At 39.7% G+C, this 21,004-nt stretch overlaps 1 protein-coding gene and 1 pseudogene across 1 annotated transcript; both read left to right on the forward strand.

The window, feature by feature from the left end:
- Nucleotides 1-9,850: 9,850 nt before the first annotated feature.
- On the forward strand, nt 9,851-10,791 carry LOC119064569 (olfactory receptor 2A12-like; annotated as a pseudogene).
- An 8,108-nt stretch (nt 10,792-18,899) lies between these two features.
- Nucleotides 18,900-19,859, forward strand: LOC119064574 (olfactory receptor 2A25-like). The gene has a single exon (XM_037166356.2). It carries the CDS (start codon nt 18,927-18,929, stop codon nt 19,857-19,859), a length of 933 nt encoding a protein of 310 aa, XP_037022251.2. The 5' UTR covers nt 18,900-18,926.
- The last annotated feature ends 1,145 nt before the right edge of the window (nt 19,860-21,004 follow it).

Here is a 21,004-nt window from a genome sequence, read left to right on the forward strand (position 1 = left end):
TGAACTCTCTCTATAACAAATATATATATAATGTATTGTCTCTATAATAAATATACAAATTTTGAACATTATAGTTTTAAAAGTGAAAATCTCTGAAATAAGTAGAGGTTTATAAATCTGAGCATGTACAGACAAGAAAAGACTATAGACTGGAATAATGGAGAATCCAAGAAAACAGGAATCAAGATACACATTAAAAAAGAGCACAAGACACTTGGAAAAGGGAAGTGATAAGCATTTCATGAAATAACACATACAGGAAACTGGGACAGGAGGTAGGGACAAGGGTAAGAAACATGCATCACAGGAATAACAGGTGGGCAGGTACAGAGACATGAGCTTGCATCCATGTAATGCAGCTCTGTTTGCATCAAGTACTCATTTGTGAAGGGAAATAGCAGGTATTTGACTCCCTCCCCAGGTAGGTTGCTTCTGGGATTTCTAGAATGGAAACAGTGGCAATACAGCAGAATGGCCATCCTAAAAACTTTGTTAGGAGAAAGCACCTAAAACTACTGGATAGAATATTTTAAAAACCATAACTCTTAAATATATAACTGGGCTTGAAAGAGAGTGAGTAAAATGTTCAAAGTACAAGAATCAGGCAGAATCAGCAATTGAATGGGGAGATCTGAAGCCAGCACTGGCTTAAAGTCACTTTCAGTCCCTAAGGTCCCAGGATGAAATGATGGCAATGGCCTATGAGACCAGGCTTCTCTTATGCAAGGCTGGAAATTACAGTACAGGTGTCTCCATGGAACTGGGTCCTCCCTGTAGCGCCATGAGGTATGCAGCAATAATAATAATTTCTGACTTCTCTATGGGAACTATGAAGGTCAGAAGTCAATGATTAGTTTCTGAGCAGGGTTCAAAAAACAACTGTCAATCCAAAAGTTTACATACAGGAAAATATGCTTCCAAAATAAAGATCAAATGAATATGTTTTCAAACAGAAGCAGAAGTCAAAATAAACCAAGCAAACCAACCAAATACAAGTCTTCATTTCATTGCCAGCAGGGCCGCAAGCAAAAGACTCAAAATTGTGTTACCTTTTTCTAGCTAAAGCAACAATTTCTGTTGGTAATGGATAATAAATAAATATTTTTTTCTGAGTTTTGAGAATATTTACTTTATCATTAGTTTTCATAAATGTCACTATATTATTGCAGGATGGTGGTGTTGTATGTAAATGTCTTCTTGCGATTTGCTGAGATTTCTGTGCTCATGGGAGCATATCCTTCATCACAGCTGGGAAATTCTCAGAAATAACATCTTCAATATCATCTTTTTCCCCATTTACTTTTTCTTTCTTTTTGAGTATATGTTAGAACACTTTTTAGCATTTTCAAAGATGTCTTTCTGACTCCAGTTTTCTTTTTTATACCCAGTTTTTATATTGTGGTACATATACACCATGGAATTTTATGCAGCAGAGAGAAAGAAGGAGCTACTACCTTTTGCAACAACATGGATGGAACTGGAAAGCATTATGCTGAGTGAAATAGGCCAGGCATTGAAGGACAAATACCATATGATCTCACCTTTGACAGGAAGCTAAAGAATAAAACAAACAAGCAAACAGAATAAAAACAAAGACGCTGAAATAGAGAACAAGTGGGCAGCGACCAGAGGGGAGAGGGAAGGGAACTTAAGGGGAAAAAGGGGGAGGGAGTTTGAGGAACAAGTATGAATGACACAGAGATGAGGACTGGGGGGGGTAACGGGAGGGAGGGGGGAGACCGGGCGGGGGGGGGGGAGAGGAAAAAAAAATGTACTTGAAAAGTAACCAAATAAAAAAAATTTAAAAAAAATAATTTTCATTTGAATTCATTGGTCCTGCTGTCTGTTGGGCATAGCCATGTGTCGTATTTGATGTTTTCTTCATTGAAGTCATTATATATTGCCATTTCAGAATGTATAATTGTTTTCTTGCAGATTGTAATACTTCATTGAAATATTTTGTTTTTCATTTTTTAGAACTTTGTTTCTTTTTTAACATAAATTATTGTTATTTGATGTTTTTTTTAACTGGTGTTCTGTTTCATTTGTCTCAGTTTACACCCATTGCTCCCACAGTCAGTCCCATGCTGGTGTCCATGTCCATGATTATTTATATTTGTTCCTTGATCTTTTTCCTCCTTCCCTCCTTATGCCCTCCCACTTCCACTCTTGTCACTGTTATTCTGTTTCTTGTTTCCATGCCTGTGGTTTTATTTGCTCATGTGTTTGTTTTGTTCATTAGGTTCCCTTTGTTGGTGAGATCACATGGTATCTGCCTTTCACTGCCTGGCTTATTTCACTTAGCATAATACTCTTCAGTTCCATCCATGTTGTCATGAAAGGTAGGAGATTGCTCTTTCTTTCTTCTAAAGAGAATTCTGTTGTGTAAATGGCACACCGTTTTTTTATCCACTCATTACTGATGGGCAGTAGTTGTTTCCAGCACTTCGCTATTGCAAATAACACTGCTATGAACATAGGGGAGCATAAGTTCTTTTGAACTGGTGTTTCATGTTTCTTAGGGTGTAATCCCAGCATGGAATGACTAGATCCAAAGACAGTTCCACTTTTAAATTTTTTAAGAAATTGCATACGGTTTTCCACAGGAGCTGCACAAGTTTGTATTCTCATCAACAGTGCACTAGGGTTCCCTTTTCACCACATATTTGCCAGCACTTTCTATTTCTTGATTTGTTAATGATGGCCATTCTGAATGGTGTGAAGTGGTATCTCCTAGTGGTTTTAATTTGCATCTCTCTGATGACTACTGATGTTGGGCATCCTTTCATATGCCTGTAGACCCTCTGTTTGTTCTCCTTGGAGAAGTGTCTGTTCAGGTCCTTTCCCCTTTTTTTGTTGGATTGTTTGTCTTCCTGGTGGTGAGTACTGTGCGTTTTTTTTATGTATTTTGGAGATCAAACCCTTGTCTCAGGTATCATTGACAAATACGTTTTTCCATATGATAGGTTCCCAATTCATTTTTATGATGTTTTCTTTAGCCACACAAAAGCTTTTTAATTTGATGTAGTCACATGTGTTTATTCTTTTCTTTATTTTCTTTGGTTAGAAAGATATATCAGTAAAAATATTGCTGCATGGATATGTAAAATTTTACTGCCTTTGTTTTCTTCTAGAAAGTTTATGATGTCACAGCTCATGTTTAAATCTTTTGTCCATTTTGAGTTAATTTTGGTGTATTGTTTAACTTCATGGTCTAGTTTTATTTTTATTTTTGCATGTAACATTCTAGTTCTCCTGACACTATTTGTTAAAGTGGCTATTTTTACTCACTTTATGCTCCTGCCCCCTTTGTCAAATATTGTTGACATAGAGACATGGATTTATTTGTTGGGTTTCTCTTCTGTTTCATTGAAGTATGTATCTGTTCTTATCCAGACTCTTTTGATTACAGTGGCCTTGTAATATAGTGTGATAGGAGGCATTATGATTCTCCTACTTTGCTCTTCTTTCTCAAGATTGCTGAGACTGTTTGGGGTTGTTTTTTTGTTCCATATAAATTTTTGAAATATTTGTTTTAAATCTGTGAAATATGTCATTAGTATGTTGATAGAGATTGCATTGAATGTATGTCTTGCTTTAGGTAGTATGGACATTTTAATGGGGTAAATTCTCCTAATCCATCAATACCATATATGCTTCCATTTATTTGTATCTTCCTTAATTTCTTTCTTCAGAGTTTTACACTGAAGAAACTATACTTTTCTTCAGTGTAGTTTTCTGAGTATAGGTCCTTTACCTCCTTGGTTCAGCTTATTCCTAGGTACTTTGTTTTTCTTGTTGCTATGGTAAAGAGGATTTTGTCCCCTAGTTTCTGTTTCTGATATTTCATTGCTGGTGTACAGAAATGCTTTCAACCTGAATATCGACTTTGCATCGCACTATTTTTCAAATTGACTTACTAGATCGAGCAGTTTTTTGGTGGAGACTATAGGGTTTTCTATGTACACTATCATGTCATCTGCAGACAATGACAGTTTTCCTTCCTCCTTTCTAATTTGGATGCCTTTTATTTCTTTTTCTTGTTTGATTACTGTGTCTTGAAGTATCCATACTCTGTTGAATAAAGGTGGTAGAAGTGGACACCTTTGTCTTGTTCTTGGTCCTTAGGAAGAAAACTTATAGATTTGTTTATTGAGTATGGTATTGGCTGTACATTTCTCATATGTAGCTTTTATTACATTGAGGTATTCTCCTTCTATTCCCACTTTGCTGGGTGTTGGTATCATAAATGGGTACTGTACTTTAACAAATGCTTTTTCAGCATCTGTTGATATGGTCATGTGATTTTTATGTTTAATATTTTTATGTTGAAGTCTTTATTTGTTCATTTGATTGCCTGTGTTATATCTGGACTCATGCTTTTCCTATTATGTTATATTCCTATAAAGATTATTGAGGTTTTGTATATCTCCCCTGAACAAGCACTTTCTGTGGGACCTCATTACTCCCAGTGACTTAATGTATTTTGTGTGCTCCTAGACATCAGTGAATATCTCACACCAGGCCTCTTCCCAAACTGCAGTGTTTGAGGTCAGTGTTTCCTATTGCAGGTCAATGTGAACAGCAGTGTCCACTGAATCCAACTTTATGATAGCAAACTCCATGTCCTTGAAGTCTCTTAAAGAGCCCTAAACATAAGGAAATGGGCTTTAATGTCTATGAGTTTCCAAATAAAAATAGCACTTTTCAGCAGACAAAGATGGTTCACTCCCTTGGCAGGAACTGGTTCTTCCAGGTGCTCACCTTAACAAGTTTTATAGGGGCCACACACACCACATCATGAAGCTTAAACCATTCTCCTTGCAGGTGCAGAGGTGGGCTCCACATCAGATCAGCTGCTCAGAATCCAGATACTCGGGGACTGTGGGATTGTGTTGTGACACCTCCTGTAACATCTGACTTGTCTACCTGTTACATTTTCATGCCAGGAATATGCTGGGTAGGATCACCTTGACATTTCTCCTGAGTTCTCACTTCTCTACTAGTTCCACAGACACAGTCACTCCCACACTCACACGCACTCACACCCTCAGATAACAAAGCTGGAGTTGAGAACAGAAGGGCAGGTTTGTTCTGCTCAGTAGGGAAGACATGGAATGGTGGGAAGATGCTTTGTAATTTGTTCTCTGTGCTCTAGAGGTATGTGTCTGGGGAATGGGTGGGCTTTAGGAGGTCAGAGTGTGAAGCCCTCTCATGTAGAAGCCTCCTGAGCTCCCCTGTGTCCTGTCCTCATGGTCAGGAGAGAAAGAACATCTATATCTCATCACCCAGGAAACACACCTCAGACAGTAGGTGCTTTAGCTCCAACCTCTCCTTTTCCTGTGCATCGAAACCCACTACAAGGAAAAATACTGTAAACTGTACCCTCCTCCACGTATATCATTATATATAAGCTGGTTAATGACTAACAGAAGAGCAGGACTAAAGGTTGGCCAAAGTCCTCAAGGTTAGAAGGAAGAGAAAGACAGCTTTCTGAAGACCCTTTCCTTGCACTATGCTGGGGGGTGGTGCTCAGAGTAACATCTGACACCCCAGCTGTCAAAGCCTAGGTTTCCCACTCCTCTTAGTTAAAACCCCTCCCTGATCACATTTATGGGGAGGGCCTGGCCCCACTACCTGTCCCTGTGTCATGGTAGCCACCTGAGAGGGGCATAAAAGCCATCTAATACTGTTGCCTCCTTTTAAGTGGAAGGTGAAGCTGGAGCTGTTACACAATTTCTCCTTCGTGTCTTCCTATGTGAGAACCATCTGCTTCTACCACCTCCTAGAAAGAGCCTTCTTTTATTTCCTTCCCTGTACAGAGGTGCTAACACGTGGCAACAAGAATATTTTATAGGAATTTGATAAAACTCCCATTGTATTTTTCATGTGTCAGTGAAGCTGGTAGAGGCACCTGATTCGCTTTTCCTGGTTTGGTGTTTCAGGCTTCCTGTCTATGGATGGCTGTCCTGATCCCAGGGAGACCCATTGTCAGATCCTAGAATGGAATTCTGTGGCTGCCATTGCTACTCATCAGAGTTTAGGAGAAGCGTTCGCTGGTGTAAGTACTGTAAAACTGTTCTTCTAGGAAAACAGCTTTGCTGCTTCACTTTTGTACCTTGCATAGTAATCCATGAAAACATGTGTTCTATACAAGATTCTAAATGTAAATGCATTTTTACTTTTTTACTTTTGAAGTCACTTTGAGAAATGGTGTTAAAAACTAATGATGCTGAAGTGAAAATGTGTTGTTCTTAACTTTTAAAACTATTGAAACAGATGATAGAGGAGCCAGCCTGTGTGTGCAAGGTTGTCATGAGACAGTCTATTCTGTTTGGATCTGTTTGAGAGATGCTGCTACTCTGTGTCCCCTAGGTTATATCCTGGAAGGTGTGTTTATCCTTCATATTTAGAATGAAAGCCCCCCTGAAATTTATCTGGGGCCTCATGTGTGGTGGCCAGGTTAGAGTGTTCTCCATGGGCAGCCGATGGACTGGGCAGTCTGCACAGAAATCACTGGCACTGCCTTTGTGTGTCTGAACTTCCGAGTCACCCCAGCTGCTGCATTGCTGTATTGGTTTATCTGTGCCCCAGTTCCCCAGTGATTTATTTTGTTGGTTTTGTGATAAATGTTACTAGTCTGTAGTTTAAGTCCTCTTCCTTTATTCTTTCCTCTCAAGGTCTTTTGATAATCCTTGACTTTTTTCATTTTCCTATGTGATATTTAGAAAAAGATGAATTTCCATATGATATAAACAACTGGTAGGATTCTGACTTGAATTTCATTGAGTGTATAGACCAGTTTTCAGAGATTTTGAATCTTTACAAATTTTCCAATCGTTTGTCATATATACATCTTTAATTCTGCACATTCACTTTGAATTCATAGTTTTTATAAATTTGTTTATGAATTTTAGCATTTCCCCATGGAAGCTTTCTCCATGTAGGTAACTGTGTTTTGTGAATAGTGACATTTTGTAGTCTGCATTTTAATTTTTATAGACTTTACTTCTCTTTGTTTTCTTCCTGGCTAGTTGTTGAGTCAACATTCAATTGAAATTGTGTTAGTGAAGTATATTTTCTAACTCAGAGAAAAAGCTTTTAATATATCACCATTAAATATAATGTTTCTGAAGGTTCAGGGGACAAAGTGATTAAAATTTATAGGGACTAGATACTGATTTTTTTTTGTAGAATTTTCCTTTTTTATTATTGTATAGTAACTCCCATATGGCTATAAATGTTTTGAAGTGATATCAATAAAGCTACTACTAGTTTTTTAATGATTCGACATGTTTTTTCATAATTTCATCTTTAACTTTTGGTTGTGTGCATGTGTGTGTGTGAGAGAAAGAGGAAGCGAGAAACAGAGAGAGGGAGAGAGGATGAAAGAAGGGGAATTTAGGTATTTCAGGGGTCCTTCTTGTAGAGATTTTGTACCTTGCCTTTTTCCCTTTTTGTGATTGGCTCTGTGTTTTATTACATTATTGTGGTAATCAATATAATAGATTTATTAATACCAGCTCTTATGTGTTGTCTGTTGGAAAATTGAGCTGTCTCTTTATTTCTCCTTTTTTGCTTTCTGCCTGCTTCTGGCTTAATCATGCTTTTAGTTTCTTTCACTGGTCATGTAATTTTGAAAACCATATTTTCTATATCAATTTTAGATGAGGTATATTAGTGTTAACATCCCAGTTGAGAAATTATGCTAAAAAAATTGAAAGTCATTTGGGGTTCCAGTTCTCATCAAGAATCTTGGCAGTCTTTACAGATCAAACGTCTCGTCCTCTGTTTACTTTAAATGCAAAAGGTTTAATTTTACCCTTTTAAAATACCACAGTAATTATTTTAAGTCAATAGGTATAAAATTTGCCAAGGTATAAAATGGGAGGGAGGTAGGGAACACTGCGGGGTTTGACTGGGAGTGGAATAAAAGGCAGAAAACTGTATTTGAACAACAATTAAATTAAAAAAATGAAGTTTGGCAAGACAGTTTTCAAATTATGTTTCTGTATTTTCATGTTTTGCCTTACCTGTGTGTTCATTGGGATTCGTATTGAGGAATACACTTTATTTGTTCACTGAGGACTTGTAGGTCCTTATATCTGCATATTTGCATACTTGATAATGCCTCACTTTGTTGTCATGCACTGAGGATTATTCTTGACAATATTAAACTGTAAAACAGCAGCTTATTCCTTCTTGGAACACTGAAGGTAGTAGCTGATTGCCTTCAGACCCTTTTCTATTGACAAGAAGTCACCTTCCGCTGGATAGTTGTTCCTGTAAATGTAATTGTATTTCACTTTTGGTAACTTTTAATTTTCCTCTTAATTCTGTAAAATACAGATTGTGTAAAACAGTTGAACCCAGACTGTTTAAGAGGCAAATTAAATTGCAGCTTCTCTGAAATACCCTAACACTGATGAAACACTAAAGGGATTCCTAAGGGATCAAACAAAGCAATAGACATAGAAAGAATCTACCTAAAAATCTTAGAAAGCAAAAATGAAGTTATTTAAAAATGTTTTGTAAGCTAGGCAGATGAGACAAATGTCAGCCAGGTGTCAGTCATAAATAAGTGTGCAATTAGAATACAGTTTGAAAATGTCTAGCACAGGGTGAAGACACTAAAAGGGAAATCAATCTGAAAGGGTAATTAAAGAGAGACATAAGATAGGTTCATTGCCTGCACCACTGTTTGAATAGGCATTCTAGCAGGTGTGGACACAGTGAAATGTAGGGAATGGAAGACAGACGATAGTCAAAGAGATCATTGTTAAGAAATTCCATTCATTGAGAATTTATTTTTTATTTGTGCTATTCCATCCTCAGAGTACATTTTTATTTAAAGACTTATATCATCTTTAGTTGTAAAAAGTTTTGAGTATACATTTATTTTTCATTATTGCATTCATTAAGCAGAAAGATTTTTTTTGCAAATTAACGACTTTGGTTTCAATTTTGTAATGTTTTTGGTTAAATGTCTACAACTAATGTTTCTTTACCATTCTCTTTATCTTTTGCTTTTGAAACTTTATAATATATAAGTTTAGTCTCTCAGTCTAGTATTTGTGTCTCTAAAGTGCACTTTCAAAAGTGTAACCTTGTGTCTGTGTGAGCCCCAGCCCAGGTGCTTGGGTTCGAGGAACTGTGTTAGTGCTTCGTCTCCCAAGACTTTCCTGGACTCCACATGAGCTGAGTTCCAGGTGTGACCCTCTGCTTTCATGAAGGAGTGTGCCATGTGTCTGATTCATTCTTGGTGTATGAAAGAATTGTCCCTTTTTAAACTCTGGCTGTGTAGTTGGGGGTTTGCATTTTATATTGTGATCTGTCATGTTCATGGGTTTCAAGTAGAGAACTAAACAACTCACTTTGAGCATCAATCTTTTCTTAAACCTGAAGAACACAGCCAATCATGTAAGTGCCATGATAAAATTAAGTGTCACTCAACTTCCATTTTTGGAGAGAACATTGATTCATAGAAGTGGTGGTAAGTGATACGGGATCTATATCTCTCTTCATTGGCTTTAGCTAATTATTGCTTACAGTACACTTTAATGAGTATCAAGTCTTCTGTTCATTTAATAGAAGCCAAAGACCATGATTTTATGTGAAATTTGTCAATTTTAATATTGGATAACATCTAAAGTTTCTAAATAGCTCTAAAGCCAAATCTGCAGATGAGCATCCCAGGACTGTGGGTGGGATTGAATCCATGACTTACTGATTTGAGTCTTTTGGTGTAAATTCTAAGTCTATATGAGCACACAATTTTTTTTCCTTTTCTACTTCTCAGCTGTGAAGTTTCTGTCCAAAGGGCAGCCTTGTATCCACCAGTCGAAAGAAAATGGGAAGCAATCAGACATGGATCACAGAAGTTATCCTGTTGGGCTTCCAGGTTGACCCAGAACTTGAAATTTTCCTCTTTGGGTTCTTCCTGCTATTCTACAGTGTCACCCTGCTGGGCAGTGGGGTCATCCTGGGGCTCATGTACCTGCACTCCCAACTGCACACCCCCATGTACTTCTTCCTCTCAACCTGACCATCGTTGACTTGGTGTATGCCTCAAGCATTGTTCCTAAAATGCTGGCAAATCTGGTGATGCAGAAGAAAACCATTGCCTTTGGTTCATGAATCCTTCGGACTTTTCTGTATTTGTCATTTGCTGTCACAGAGTCTATGTGTTTGGTGGCAATGTCCCATTATCAGTAGGTGGCCACCCCCTCCAGTACACTGTCATCATGAGCTGGAGAATGCTGACTGCTGTGTCCTGGATGTTTAGCTTCTTCCTGTCTCTGGCGTACATTACTGTCATCCTGAGGCTGCCCTTTTATGGACCTCAGAAAATCAACCACTTCTGTCAAATCCTGTCAGTGTTCAAATTGGTCTGTGCTGACACTAGGCTCAATGAACTTGTCCTCTTTGCGGTCTCCATGTTTGTTTTAGTGGGGCCCCTGTGCTTGGTGCTGGTGTCCTCCACATGCATCCCCTTCACCATCCTGAGGATCCAGTCTGGGCAGGGCTCCAGGAAGGTCTTCCACCTGCTCCTCCCACCTCTGTGTGGTTGGGCTCTTCTTTGGCTGGGCCATTGTCTTGTATTTGTCCCCCATATGCCACCACTTTCAGGAAGAAAGGAAGGTGATGTCATTGTTGTACAGCCTTTTCAACCCCATGCTGAATCCCCGGATTTACAGAGAGAGTAACACAGAGGTCAAGGGTGCCCTGTGGAGGTTTGTGGGTAGGAGGAGTTTCCTGGGATGGATGGTTGGGAGTATTTTGAGTGTGTGAGCTGGTTGTCATCACACCGAGACCTTGAATGCCCTTTTGAATGTTTTACTTTAACCAACCCAGGACTCTTTGTCTTTAGATTTGTTGTAAAATGAGAAAGTAATTACTCTTATTGTTTATGCCATTGGTACCAAACCTGAGATAAAGTATGAAACTGAAAATTAGTCTAAACCTATTCATGAAAGAGATGCAACTTTCCTAAAGAATATATTAGTAGAAGAAATCCATAAAATAAAATAATTTTACATTTTGGAAAAGTTTTCAATCCCTGAATGCTGGAATTGTTTAATGTTAAAACAAACAGTGAAAATAATTGGCCACATTAACAAATTAAAGACACATATCAGTAGATGTAATAAAGTGTTTGAGAAAATTCATGATGAAATTCTTTACATGCTATTGATAACAAAGAATAAGCATTTCTAAAGAGATTCTATGGAGAAAAAGAAAATAAAACCCAGCAAATATCATACCTAATAATGAAATGGTAACATCTTTTCCCATAAGTAAAGAATGCAGTGGAGTTGTGCACCATGGCCTTGTTTTCATCTTTTTACTAGAGATTGTAACCAGATGTATATTTTGTACATCAGCGTTCAAAGGTATTCAAGATTTGGTGCATTTTTATTGGCGAAGAATTATCCATGTGATAGAGATTTACTTGGAAAAGATAAAACTTAGAAAAGAAGAAATTTCTTTGTTATGAATTAGATGGAGTAATTTCCCTAGACAAAGGAAATTATAGTGGGGTATAGTATGGCATGAGGTTCCATTTGAGGACAGTGAACATACTGGTTATTGTGTAAAATATGCATTTAATTATTATCAGTGTACTCACAGTTCCTAGTGAGTGTGACAACATATTTACTGAACCAAATGTGAAGCCAAATGAGTAGTAACTCTGTGTCTTACCTGTGTGTCTCACTGAGCATAGCATTAAGGACAGGGTCAGGTGGCTAGCATGTGCTCACTGAGTTTGTTTGATTCCTGTGGCTCAGAGGCTATGTTTTTGTGGTGGGGATGGAGAGAGTACAGACAAGAAAGCAAGATGTTAGGTGCTGGTGGGGCGAGGTGGAGGAAGGCTGAGGTGGTCAATAATAGTTTAAATTTTCTTTTTATAGGATGTTATGTTGAATGTGCCCCTTTTTATTGCTCCTGTCTTTTCTCCTGAAGCACGTTTTCATGGTAAAATCTTCTCATAGCTCATCACCCTCAACCTGCTTGGGTGCTTCAGGTCCTGTATGAGGAATTTCTCATCCATGCTTTAGATTTCTTTTTTGTCTAGGTGATTTGACAGTTTATCATTAGTAGTTTTAAAAAAATAGGTACCTCATTTCTTACTGTTGGGAAGGGATTCGTTTCTATTCCCAAGTCTTGCTTCAATGAGTTTAACTTGGTTGTGGGTCTAGTTTTCATGGTTTAGATCCATTTTGGAAATTTTCTTCAGGGACTGCATCTTGTTCTCCAAAGCACCATGGAATTATGCATGAGCCAAAATACCTAAATGTTCATATACTTAAAATTGGAAATGCAGCTGCAAAATGAGCAAGGAAGCGTGCTGGTCTTTGCTATAGAAGTATCTACCCTGGAGGAGAATTTATCACCTAATGGTTGAGAGGTGAACCTGGAGTCAGAACCACAGGGGCTAATGAGAGGTTCTCCTGACCAGGGCTCTGGATTATGGGTCACTGGGGCCATCCATGTAGACTGAAGACATCTCATTGACTAGCATCTATGAGCCAAGTGGTCAGCTTCTCCTGAACGTTTATCTTTGTGGGGCCCCTGTTCTTGGTGCTGGTGTCCTCCATGTGCATCCCCTTCACCATCCTGAGGATCCAGTGTGGGGAGGGCCGCAGGAAGGTCTTCTGCACCTGCTTCTCCCACCTTTGCATGGGCAGGATCTGTTTTGGTAGCACCATCATCATGTGCTTGGCTCCACAAAAACTCGCAGCATCCAAAGGAGCAGCAGTGGGTCCTTTTCTTGTTTGATCCCTTTTAACCTCAAGGTGAACCCCCTGATCTGCATCCTGAGGAATGCATATGTCAAGGGTGTCCTGCAGAGAGCACTGTGTGAAGCGAGTTATTTCTAATTTCAGTGACATTTGAATCCCCAGCCTAAGTGCTCAGCTACCACCCGACTCTAGAGAAGCTCACTGCTGCTTCCTTCTGCCGTGGTTCTTCATGATGCAACATCAGGCCTGCCCTCTTCCTCTGAAGGGAGCTTCCCATTGTTTATACTCACTGATGTTTTTTAATCAGATATAATTTTTCTTTTATTGCTCATTGAATTGAATATCTGTGAGATCAAAAGTTATATTAATTCCTATTGTGGGTCACAAAGGTTGAATACAGTCTTTCTCCATCTGTATTTTAACTGTGTAAACTCAGTAGCTGCATATGTCATAGGAAGAATGAAAAAGCTGCAGGGGAAGGACATGGTTCTGCAAACCCGAAAGGCCACTTGTCCGTTCTCCCAGATTGTACTTGCCACTTAAAGTCCATCTCATGGAGCTCAAGTTTGTTGTGCTGCATGATGGAGAGATATTTCTTATGAAAAATACAGACTCTTGTTGGGGACTGAACAAGTGGTCTCAGTGAAGGAGCAAAATACAGGGCATGTAGGAGAAAGAGAAACCTGCAGACAGTGTGGGAGCTGAGCTCATTGTTTTCAGCCTTGGGGGCAAACTGCTGAACCATTAGCTTGCAAAGGGCATTGGGTCTCAGAGAAGCAATTTGGGCTGTGTATGGTCCCCAGGAAATCTTGAGTGTTGAGTTGTGAATTATGTAAACAATGTTCTTCAGTGTGTTTCACCAGCACTTTCACCCTGGTTGTGTCATTTCCCTCATGAGAATGTTTATTCTGACACAGGACATTTTAGCAGACACTGTAGGTGACTAGTAGAGTATGGCTGGCTCTTCTGCCTTGATGGCAAATTGACTTTTACTGATTCCTTCTACTTGTCAAACACAGTGGTCAGGGATGTGTCCCACACACCTAGGTGGCCTCTGAGGGTTTAACATAAACTGTACTTTCTAACCGGCTTGGAGGTGAGGTTGGCCACTTGCTTCCAGAGTCTTTCTTGATCTCACACTGAGAGTGAACAGGAAATTTGATCAGAAGAGTAAGTGTGTGCCCTTTACTTGGGGAGTAATGATTACTCAGTCCAAGTCTTTTTTCCCCCACTAAAATGATTTTTAATATCAAAGTTATAAAGTCATTTTTAACAAAATGGTAAATGATTAATTATTCCACTTTAACTCGATGAGCTATTTGTAGTGTTTAAAATGATCACTATAGATTTTATAGATACGTAGGAAAGATTTATCATAATAGTTAAAGAAAATTGTGAACCAATAATTGCAAATGTTATTTAACTGCAATTATGGTACATATACACAGTAAATAGCAAAATCTATGATATATAGTGGTATGGTATTGGTTGTAGGGTGGTAAGATGATGACCGTTTATAACTTGTAAAACTTATGTTTCTTGCTCTAGGAAGGTTTGGAGATGTCAGATCACTATGTCTACATATGAAATAATCTAACCAAACCAGCCTGTACACCAAGTATATTTAAATCAAGATATACTTGGAAATTAAGAAAATAGAAATAAATTCACCAACCAAAGTTCATAAGATGTAAGGAAAATTTCAAATTTCATCTCTGCCTTTATTGTAAATACTGTAGCACAAAAGATCATTTGAAAAAGCCACCCAACTCTTTCTTAGCTCCTGTGGGCAGCAGAGCTCACTGAATATGAAGATCAGTTGGGCTCTTATCAGAACAGCTACTGTATTTGTCCATCCCTCACCCAGTGCTGTGCACTACACATAAGTAGCACTCAACACTTAAAGTCTGATCCAGCCATCCTAACCAGTCCAGGAAGAATGTCCCATTATCAGTCTGTTTTATGGGTACACGTACCAGAAGGTAGCAAACCTCCGACTTTTACTGAGTTGTTGTCACTGTCGAGCCCTCCTGCCCTCTGGTCGTCCACCATTTGGGAGCACCACACATTCTCCTCTGGGTCTGTGCTGTCATTGTGACACAGACTGGACCTCAGAGGGAAGACCTGTGGCTCATGGTGCTGCCTGTGAGTAGCTAGCATGTTCACTTTAAGGTAAGGAATCAGCAAAACTCTTAGAGCATCACATCTGAACCTCATCTTCCAGTTAGTGTTCTTAAGTACTTCTTGTGTCTGTTCCTTAGTGATCTCTCAGTATGAGTGATGTGGATGTTCTTTATTGACAAACTGGGAACCCTGCATCTGGTATACAGTTTACAAATTTTCTTAACCAAACTTGGACATATGGACTATTGATTTTTCATCTTTTGTCCTCACCCCAGTACATGGTTATTGGTGTTTTTTAGAGAAAGAGAGGGGAAGGGAGGGAGGGAGACAGAGAAACATAAACGTAACATCTATTGGTTGCCTCTCTTATGTGTGTCGACTGGGACAAACCTGCAACCTGAATACAATATGGGCTCTGACCAGTCACTGAACCCATGAACTACCTGTTTATGGGACCATCCTTCAACCTACAGAGCCTCACCAGCCTGGGTGGATTATTGATTTTAGTGGCTTCCAATATCTTACATTGTGTAGGTAGGGAGCTCTAAAGCAAACTGGGAGCCTGGAGCAGGGAAATAAACCTTGCTCTTTCCTGTCTGCCTGCCTTTCTTGCCATCCTTGTTGCCTCAACAGCTCTTGGGAGTGGCAGCGAAACCCCCCTGTCCAGGCTCAGTTACTCAGCATCCCAGAACCAGCCATGTCATTCCCTACTGGGGACACAAAGCAGCCGAGGAGCCCCTTCTCCTCACAGGGTTAAGTCTGAACCCCAACTTTTTTTTACCTGGATTCTCATCACCCCGCCTCTGCTCTGTGGTCTTGAACCTTAGTGATGGTAGCTTCACACAGTTCTGCTGTTTATCCAAAACTGCTTTTTCTGTTGGAGTTCCCCGATATACTTGTGTTGTGTGAAAGTCTCTCTACTATCATACAACACCAGCAAGGTTTCTGTAACCTGTTGGATTCCCATCTGATTCAAAGAGAGAAACAGAGGACACATGTTCTGGTGAGGTGTGAGATAAAATTCAGCGAAGACTAGAGGTTGGGAAAAACCTCTGGGCCCCAGCTGCCCTGTGTACCACCTACTCTATTTGGAGGGTTAGTAGGTGGGGAAATTGAGTTCTCAAGCCATAGTGAATGCAAGGTGTGGTCATTGTAATGTATGTGGGAGTCCCAGAAATCATTCTAGAGCTTCTAAATGGATGAATATGCATGCCACAGTGAGTGAAGGAGTCACAACACCACCATCTTGCCACAAGTGTCCCAGTGAACACCAGAGATTAGTCCCTGGAGAGCCCCTTTCCCCTGGAAGGGAGCTGATGGCAGTGTGCCTGGTGGGTCCCTATCCCTCCCTACACCAAACACTCAGAAGTATATTGAGAGGTGGTGGAGTGGAGCAGAGCATCAATCATCTCTTCTTGTTCAGGCACCTTTTCTCCTAAGAGATGCTTATGAGACGGCAATTTCAACACTAACTCACAGATACTTTTCTCTTTATTGCTGTGTTTTTGCTTAACCCCAGTCACATTCAGCTGGTCTTCTCGATTTTAGCTCTAAGTCTGTGGTAAGTTCGCATGTTGTCCAGTCTTTGTTCAGTGTTCAGTTTCACACAGGCTGTGATGAAGAATCACAGTGAAGAATAGAATAGTTATTGTCTGTCAATGTCATGCTTTCACTATGTATAGATTTAGCAAATAGGATTAAGTCATCAGCTTGATTAGAGAGACCTAATGTGGATCATTTACTTTGATACATTTAGTGTCAGATTCCTTGTTTAAATAATAGGGTACGTCAGCTGTGTGAGAGACTTGTTTTAAAGTGTTTCCTATGTCCTGTGTAATTCAGTCATGTTTCCATGAAATAATGGACCTAACTGACCACAAAAGGGTTTTATTACAAAAGAGTGTCCTGAAGGCTTTATTTTTTAAAGCAAACTTGTATTTTGTGAGTTATTTGAATAGGAGAATTTTCATCTCTTGAGTCCTTTTAACAGACTTGTCACTCCAAGAAATTTCTTTTTTTTCTTTTATTATTTTTTATTGTTATTCAAGTACAGTCATTTGGTTTTTTCCCCACCCCAGCTGGACACTCCAGGTCAGCCCAGCTTTCTCCTGTTTTCCATCTACCTGCTCCCTGCCCTCTTGTTGTCCAGGTGTCCTTTATAACTGTTCCTGCAACCCCTTCACCCTTTTCCCCTGAAATTCCCTCCACTCTCTCCTCTGGTCACTGTCAGCCTCTTCTCAGTTTCATTGTCTTTAGTGACATTTTGTCCAAGGAATTTCTATACACTAGCAAATAGGAGTTGCCTTTATGTCCTCAGCCAAGATATGTGGATGAACATTGAGTACGTTTAGTGAATATCTGTGTATTTTTGTTTTGTTTTAGCTACTTGCAGCAGAGAGGAGGAAGATGAGATGACAGTCACTGCTCCTTCTGCTTTAGTTTATTGTGTCCTTCATCCTAGGACATTTTAGAGATAGCACTGCTTTCCCCTTTCACCCTAAATGAGGCAACAAACCTGAAAGAAAAAGGGCTAACACTTTTCTATACAGTTAGGGCCAGTGAATCCTATAGTTGGAAGAGACCTGAGAACTTTTCTTGCTGACCTTCTCCCATAACATGGGAATCCAAATTTCTGAGTTAAAGCACTCACTGACTTAAAGCTAGGTCCTACTAAAACAACCAGCTTTCTTCATGAAGGTGATTCCAACTGTTATGATGTTATTTTTTGGACTAGGATAAAAATCATCTGCCAGTGTTTCTGCTTTGAATTCTGATTTTTTCTTCGAAACAGGGTGAAACCTTCACACTTTTGCTTCTAACACCTTGCAAATATTAACTTAGGTAATTTGAGTGGAAAATTGATATAGGACTGGAATTATGAGTTTTGTGAGATTCTTATTATAGTGAAGCTCAAATGAATGCTGGATTGAAGAAGGATATAAAGTCAGACAGACAAGGAAACAGAAGCAGTGGTTTAATAGTTACAAGTGAAACCTCAGAATTGCCACCCTGGGACAAGTTCTTTTCTAAATATTGATAAATCACAGAAAGTAAGGATTCATGATTAGTAGTGTTTTCATGTTAGAGTTGAGCTGTAAAATATGTTAAAAGTTCTAAGGATATGAGGATATAGTTAGAGCTCAGGCTCTAGCCTTGGATATTGATCTATAGTTTTAAATCCCAGACCACGACCCATCAAGAAAGCATTCAACCAGCATTTTACTAGTGAAGTACAGTAGAAATAGATACTAGTCTTCCACATACTAAGGATTCAAACACATGTGTGTGCATGTATGTGTGTATGGAACTATATATAAAATATATTATCCAAACACCTACAAGAATGGAATATAATTATATATATAGAGATAAGTGTGTGATGGATGATATATGATGAAGAAACAGCATGATCAGAGTAGAATGTCTGTTGGTAGAAAAGTCAAAGGACCAAGTTCTCTTTGTTAAATCCAGCTAAGTGGTGGCAGTCTGCCTGCCATGCTTTCAACTTAATTCAAGATGATGCTGCTAGTAAAAATTACAAGGCTAACACATAAGTCATCTAGTGAAGGCACAAATCTGTGAGATTCCCTGACAGGAGGATCTCCCACAGGTTTCTCATCCTGCTTCCGACCCTCATGTGGGGGTGCAGGGCCAGGCCCACAGTCCCCTCCATACAGCGTCCGTGTGTGAACAGGGGGTCGGGACTCCTACCAGGCAAGCCACTGAAAGTGTCACGGACTGAGGAAAGTGTCCACTGTTGTGGAGGTAATAGGCATGTTAACTCATTTAAAACTGTGGTGGAACTTTGGAAATAAAGGAAAGATTTACTGAACACTATAATACAAAATGAGAATTTGATTGATCAGGATGAAAAAATGTATGTGTAATTTGCAGTGCATAGTATTCACATAGTAACTGATGAACAGGACAGAAGTGTCACTGAAGATGTTTTCTGAGGGAAGAAAGAATGACATACATGACACACACAGGTCTACCATGTTAAACATGCCCCTCAGGCAGTCAGATGATGAGCTTTCTCCCTTGTTCTTTCTCAGAAAAATGGGGGGTAACCAGACCTCTGTGACAGAGTTCCTCCTAGTGGGATTCCCACTGAGCCCAAGGATGCGGGTGCTACTGTTTGGGGTCTTCTCTGTGTTGTACACATTCACCCTGGTGGGCAACGGGGTCATCCTGGGGCTCATCTCACTGGACCCCCGACTGCACACCCCCATGTACTTCTTCCTCTCCCACCTGGCCACTGTGGACATAGCCTATGCCTGCAACACGGTGCCCCAGATGCTGGTCAACCTCCTGAGCCCATCCCAACCCATCTCTTTTGTTGGCTGCCTGATGCAGACCTTTCTCTTCTTGACTTTTGCTCTCACCGAATGTCTTCTCCTGGTGGTGATGTCCTATGATCGGTACGTGGCCATCTGCCTGCCCCTCCGGTATTCTACCATCATGAACTGGAGAGTCTGCCTCATCCTGGCAGTAACTTCCTGGATTTTAGGAGTCCTCCTGGCCCTAGTAGATATGGTGTTACTCTTACCATTGCCCTTCTGTGGGCCCCAGAAAGTGAATCACTTTTTCTGTGAAATTCTAGCTGTTCTCAAACTTGCCTGTGCAGATACACACTTCAATGAGGTTGTAGTGATGGCTGTGGCATCATTGGGGCTGCTGGGACCAGTGGCTGCAATTATGGTCTCCTATGGTCACATTTTGTGGGCAGCCCTGAAGATCCAGTCAGCAGAGGGACGCCAGAAAGCTTTCTCCACCTGCTCCTCCCACCTGTGTGTGGTGGGGCTCTTTTATGGCACAGCCATTTTCATGTATGTTGGACCCCAACATGGAGACCCCCAAGAGCAGAGGAAATACCTCCTCCTGTTTCACAGTGTTTTCAATCCCATGCTGAATCCCCTGATCTACAGTCTGAGGAACAGAGAAGTCAAAGCTGCTCTGAGGAGAAGGCTGGAAAAGGAGAGACCTTCCTGAGAGCCTGACAGTCAAAAAGTAACTGAGCTCACAGGACCTGAGAAGTCACCTCACCTGAGACATACACAGGATACGGAGAGATGCTCTAGGCCTAGGGCATCCTTTTCCTGTTCTTGACCTTCTTCTATTACTACCTCTGGTGAAAGCCCATTCTTGTCCTTCCCTCTGAGGATGCTGCACTAGGAAATGAGCCCTTCTTCCATCTATCTCTCTGTTTGGTGCATGAACTGGTAATATGGTCATGAGGGATATTCTGAATAAGAGGAAATAAATTTATGTATTCTGTACTCAGGATTTGTAGACAAAATTTTATTGAATAAACCAAGGTATTGACAGAATATGTAAAATATAGGAGTTGAGACTGATTACATAGTAATTATTGAAATATTTTAAATTTGGCATCTGTCATCTTAAAAAATTGGTCCACATTTAAAATATTTGGTTGTTTTCCTGCAAATGTTTATGACAGTGATGTTATGTGAGGCATCAAGAACTTAAATTAGGAAGAGAATGAGCCAGGAGTACAAGGGAAAGAGGATTAAGGGTGTAACTCTAATAGAACTTACAACAAGGAGAGAACCTTGAAGGATGTCAGGTGAAACACACAGACACACGGAATTTTCACTGCTGCTGTGTTTCTCTGCCTTTGCAGTGTAGGTGGAGATCCGGATGGTGGGGACGAGAGGAATAAGGCAGAATGGATGTAGCTGAGAGTCCTCAGCAGAATTAACATTTTCTGTCATTGGTTTTGTTCATTATTTCTTATGGGAAATGACCAAAACTTAGAACATTTTCACAAATAAGAGCAGACTATGTAATTGCTGTGACGACTGTTCGACCAATGATATGGGACTATAAATTATCAGTAATAATTTGCTTTTTAAAGTAACAGATGTGAGGTGAGTTAAATGACTATATTAGTCAAACATGAAATCCACTACAACTATGCAATAATAGAACACAGTTGAAGAGGTCCTGGGAAATTATGTATAAAGAGCCTTTTTTAAAACTGTCCTCAACTTATATGTGAAATTCAACCTGAGCTCTTAAAATGGGACAAAGGGAAATATTTACCTTCAAAATAGTGTGTGTGTGTGTGTGTGTGTGTGTGTGTGAAGAATTTTCAAACAGGAAAAAATAATGAT

This window comes from Artibeus jamaicensis, unplaced genomic scaffold, assembly GCF_021234435.1.
Source record: "Artibeus jamaicensis isolate MK-2021 breed Jamaican fruit bat unplaced genomic scaffold, CSHL_Jam_final contig_1044, whole genome shotgun sequence".
NCBI classification, from domain to species: Eukaryota; Metazoa; Chordata; class Mammalia; order Chiroptera; family Phyllostomidae; genus Artibeus; species Artibeus jamaicensis.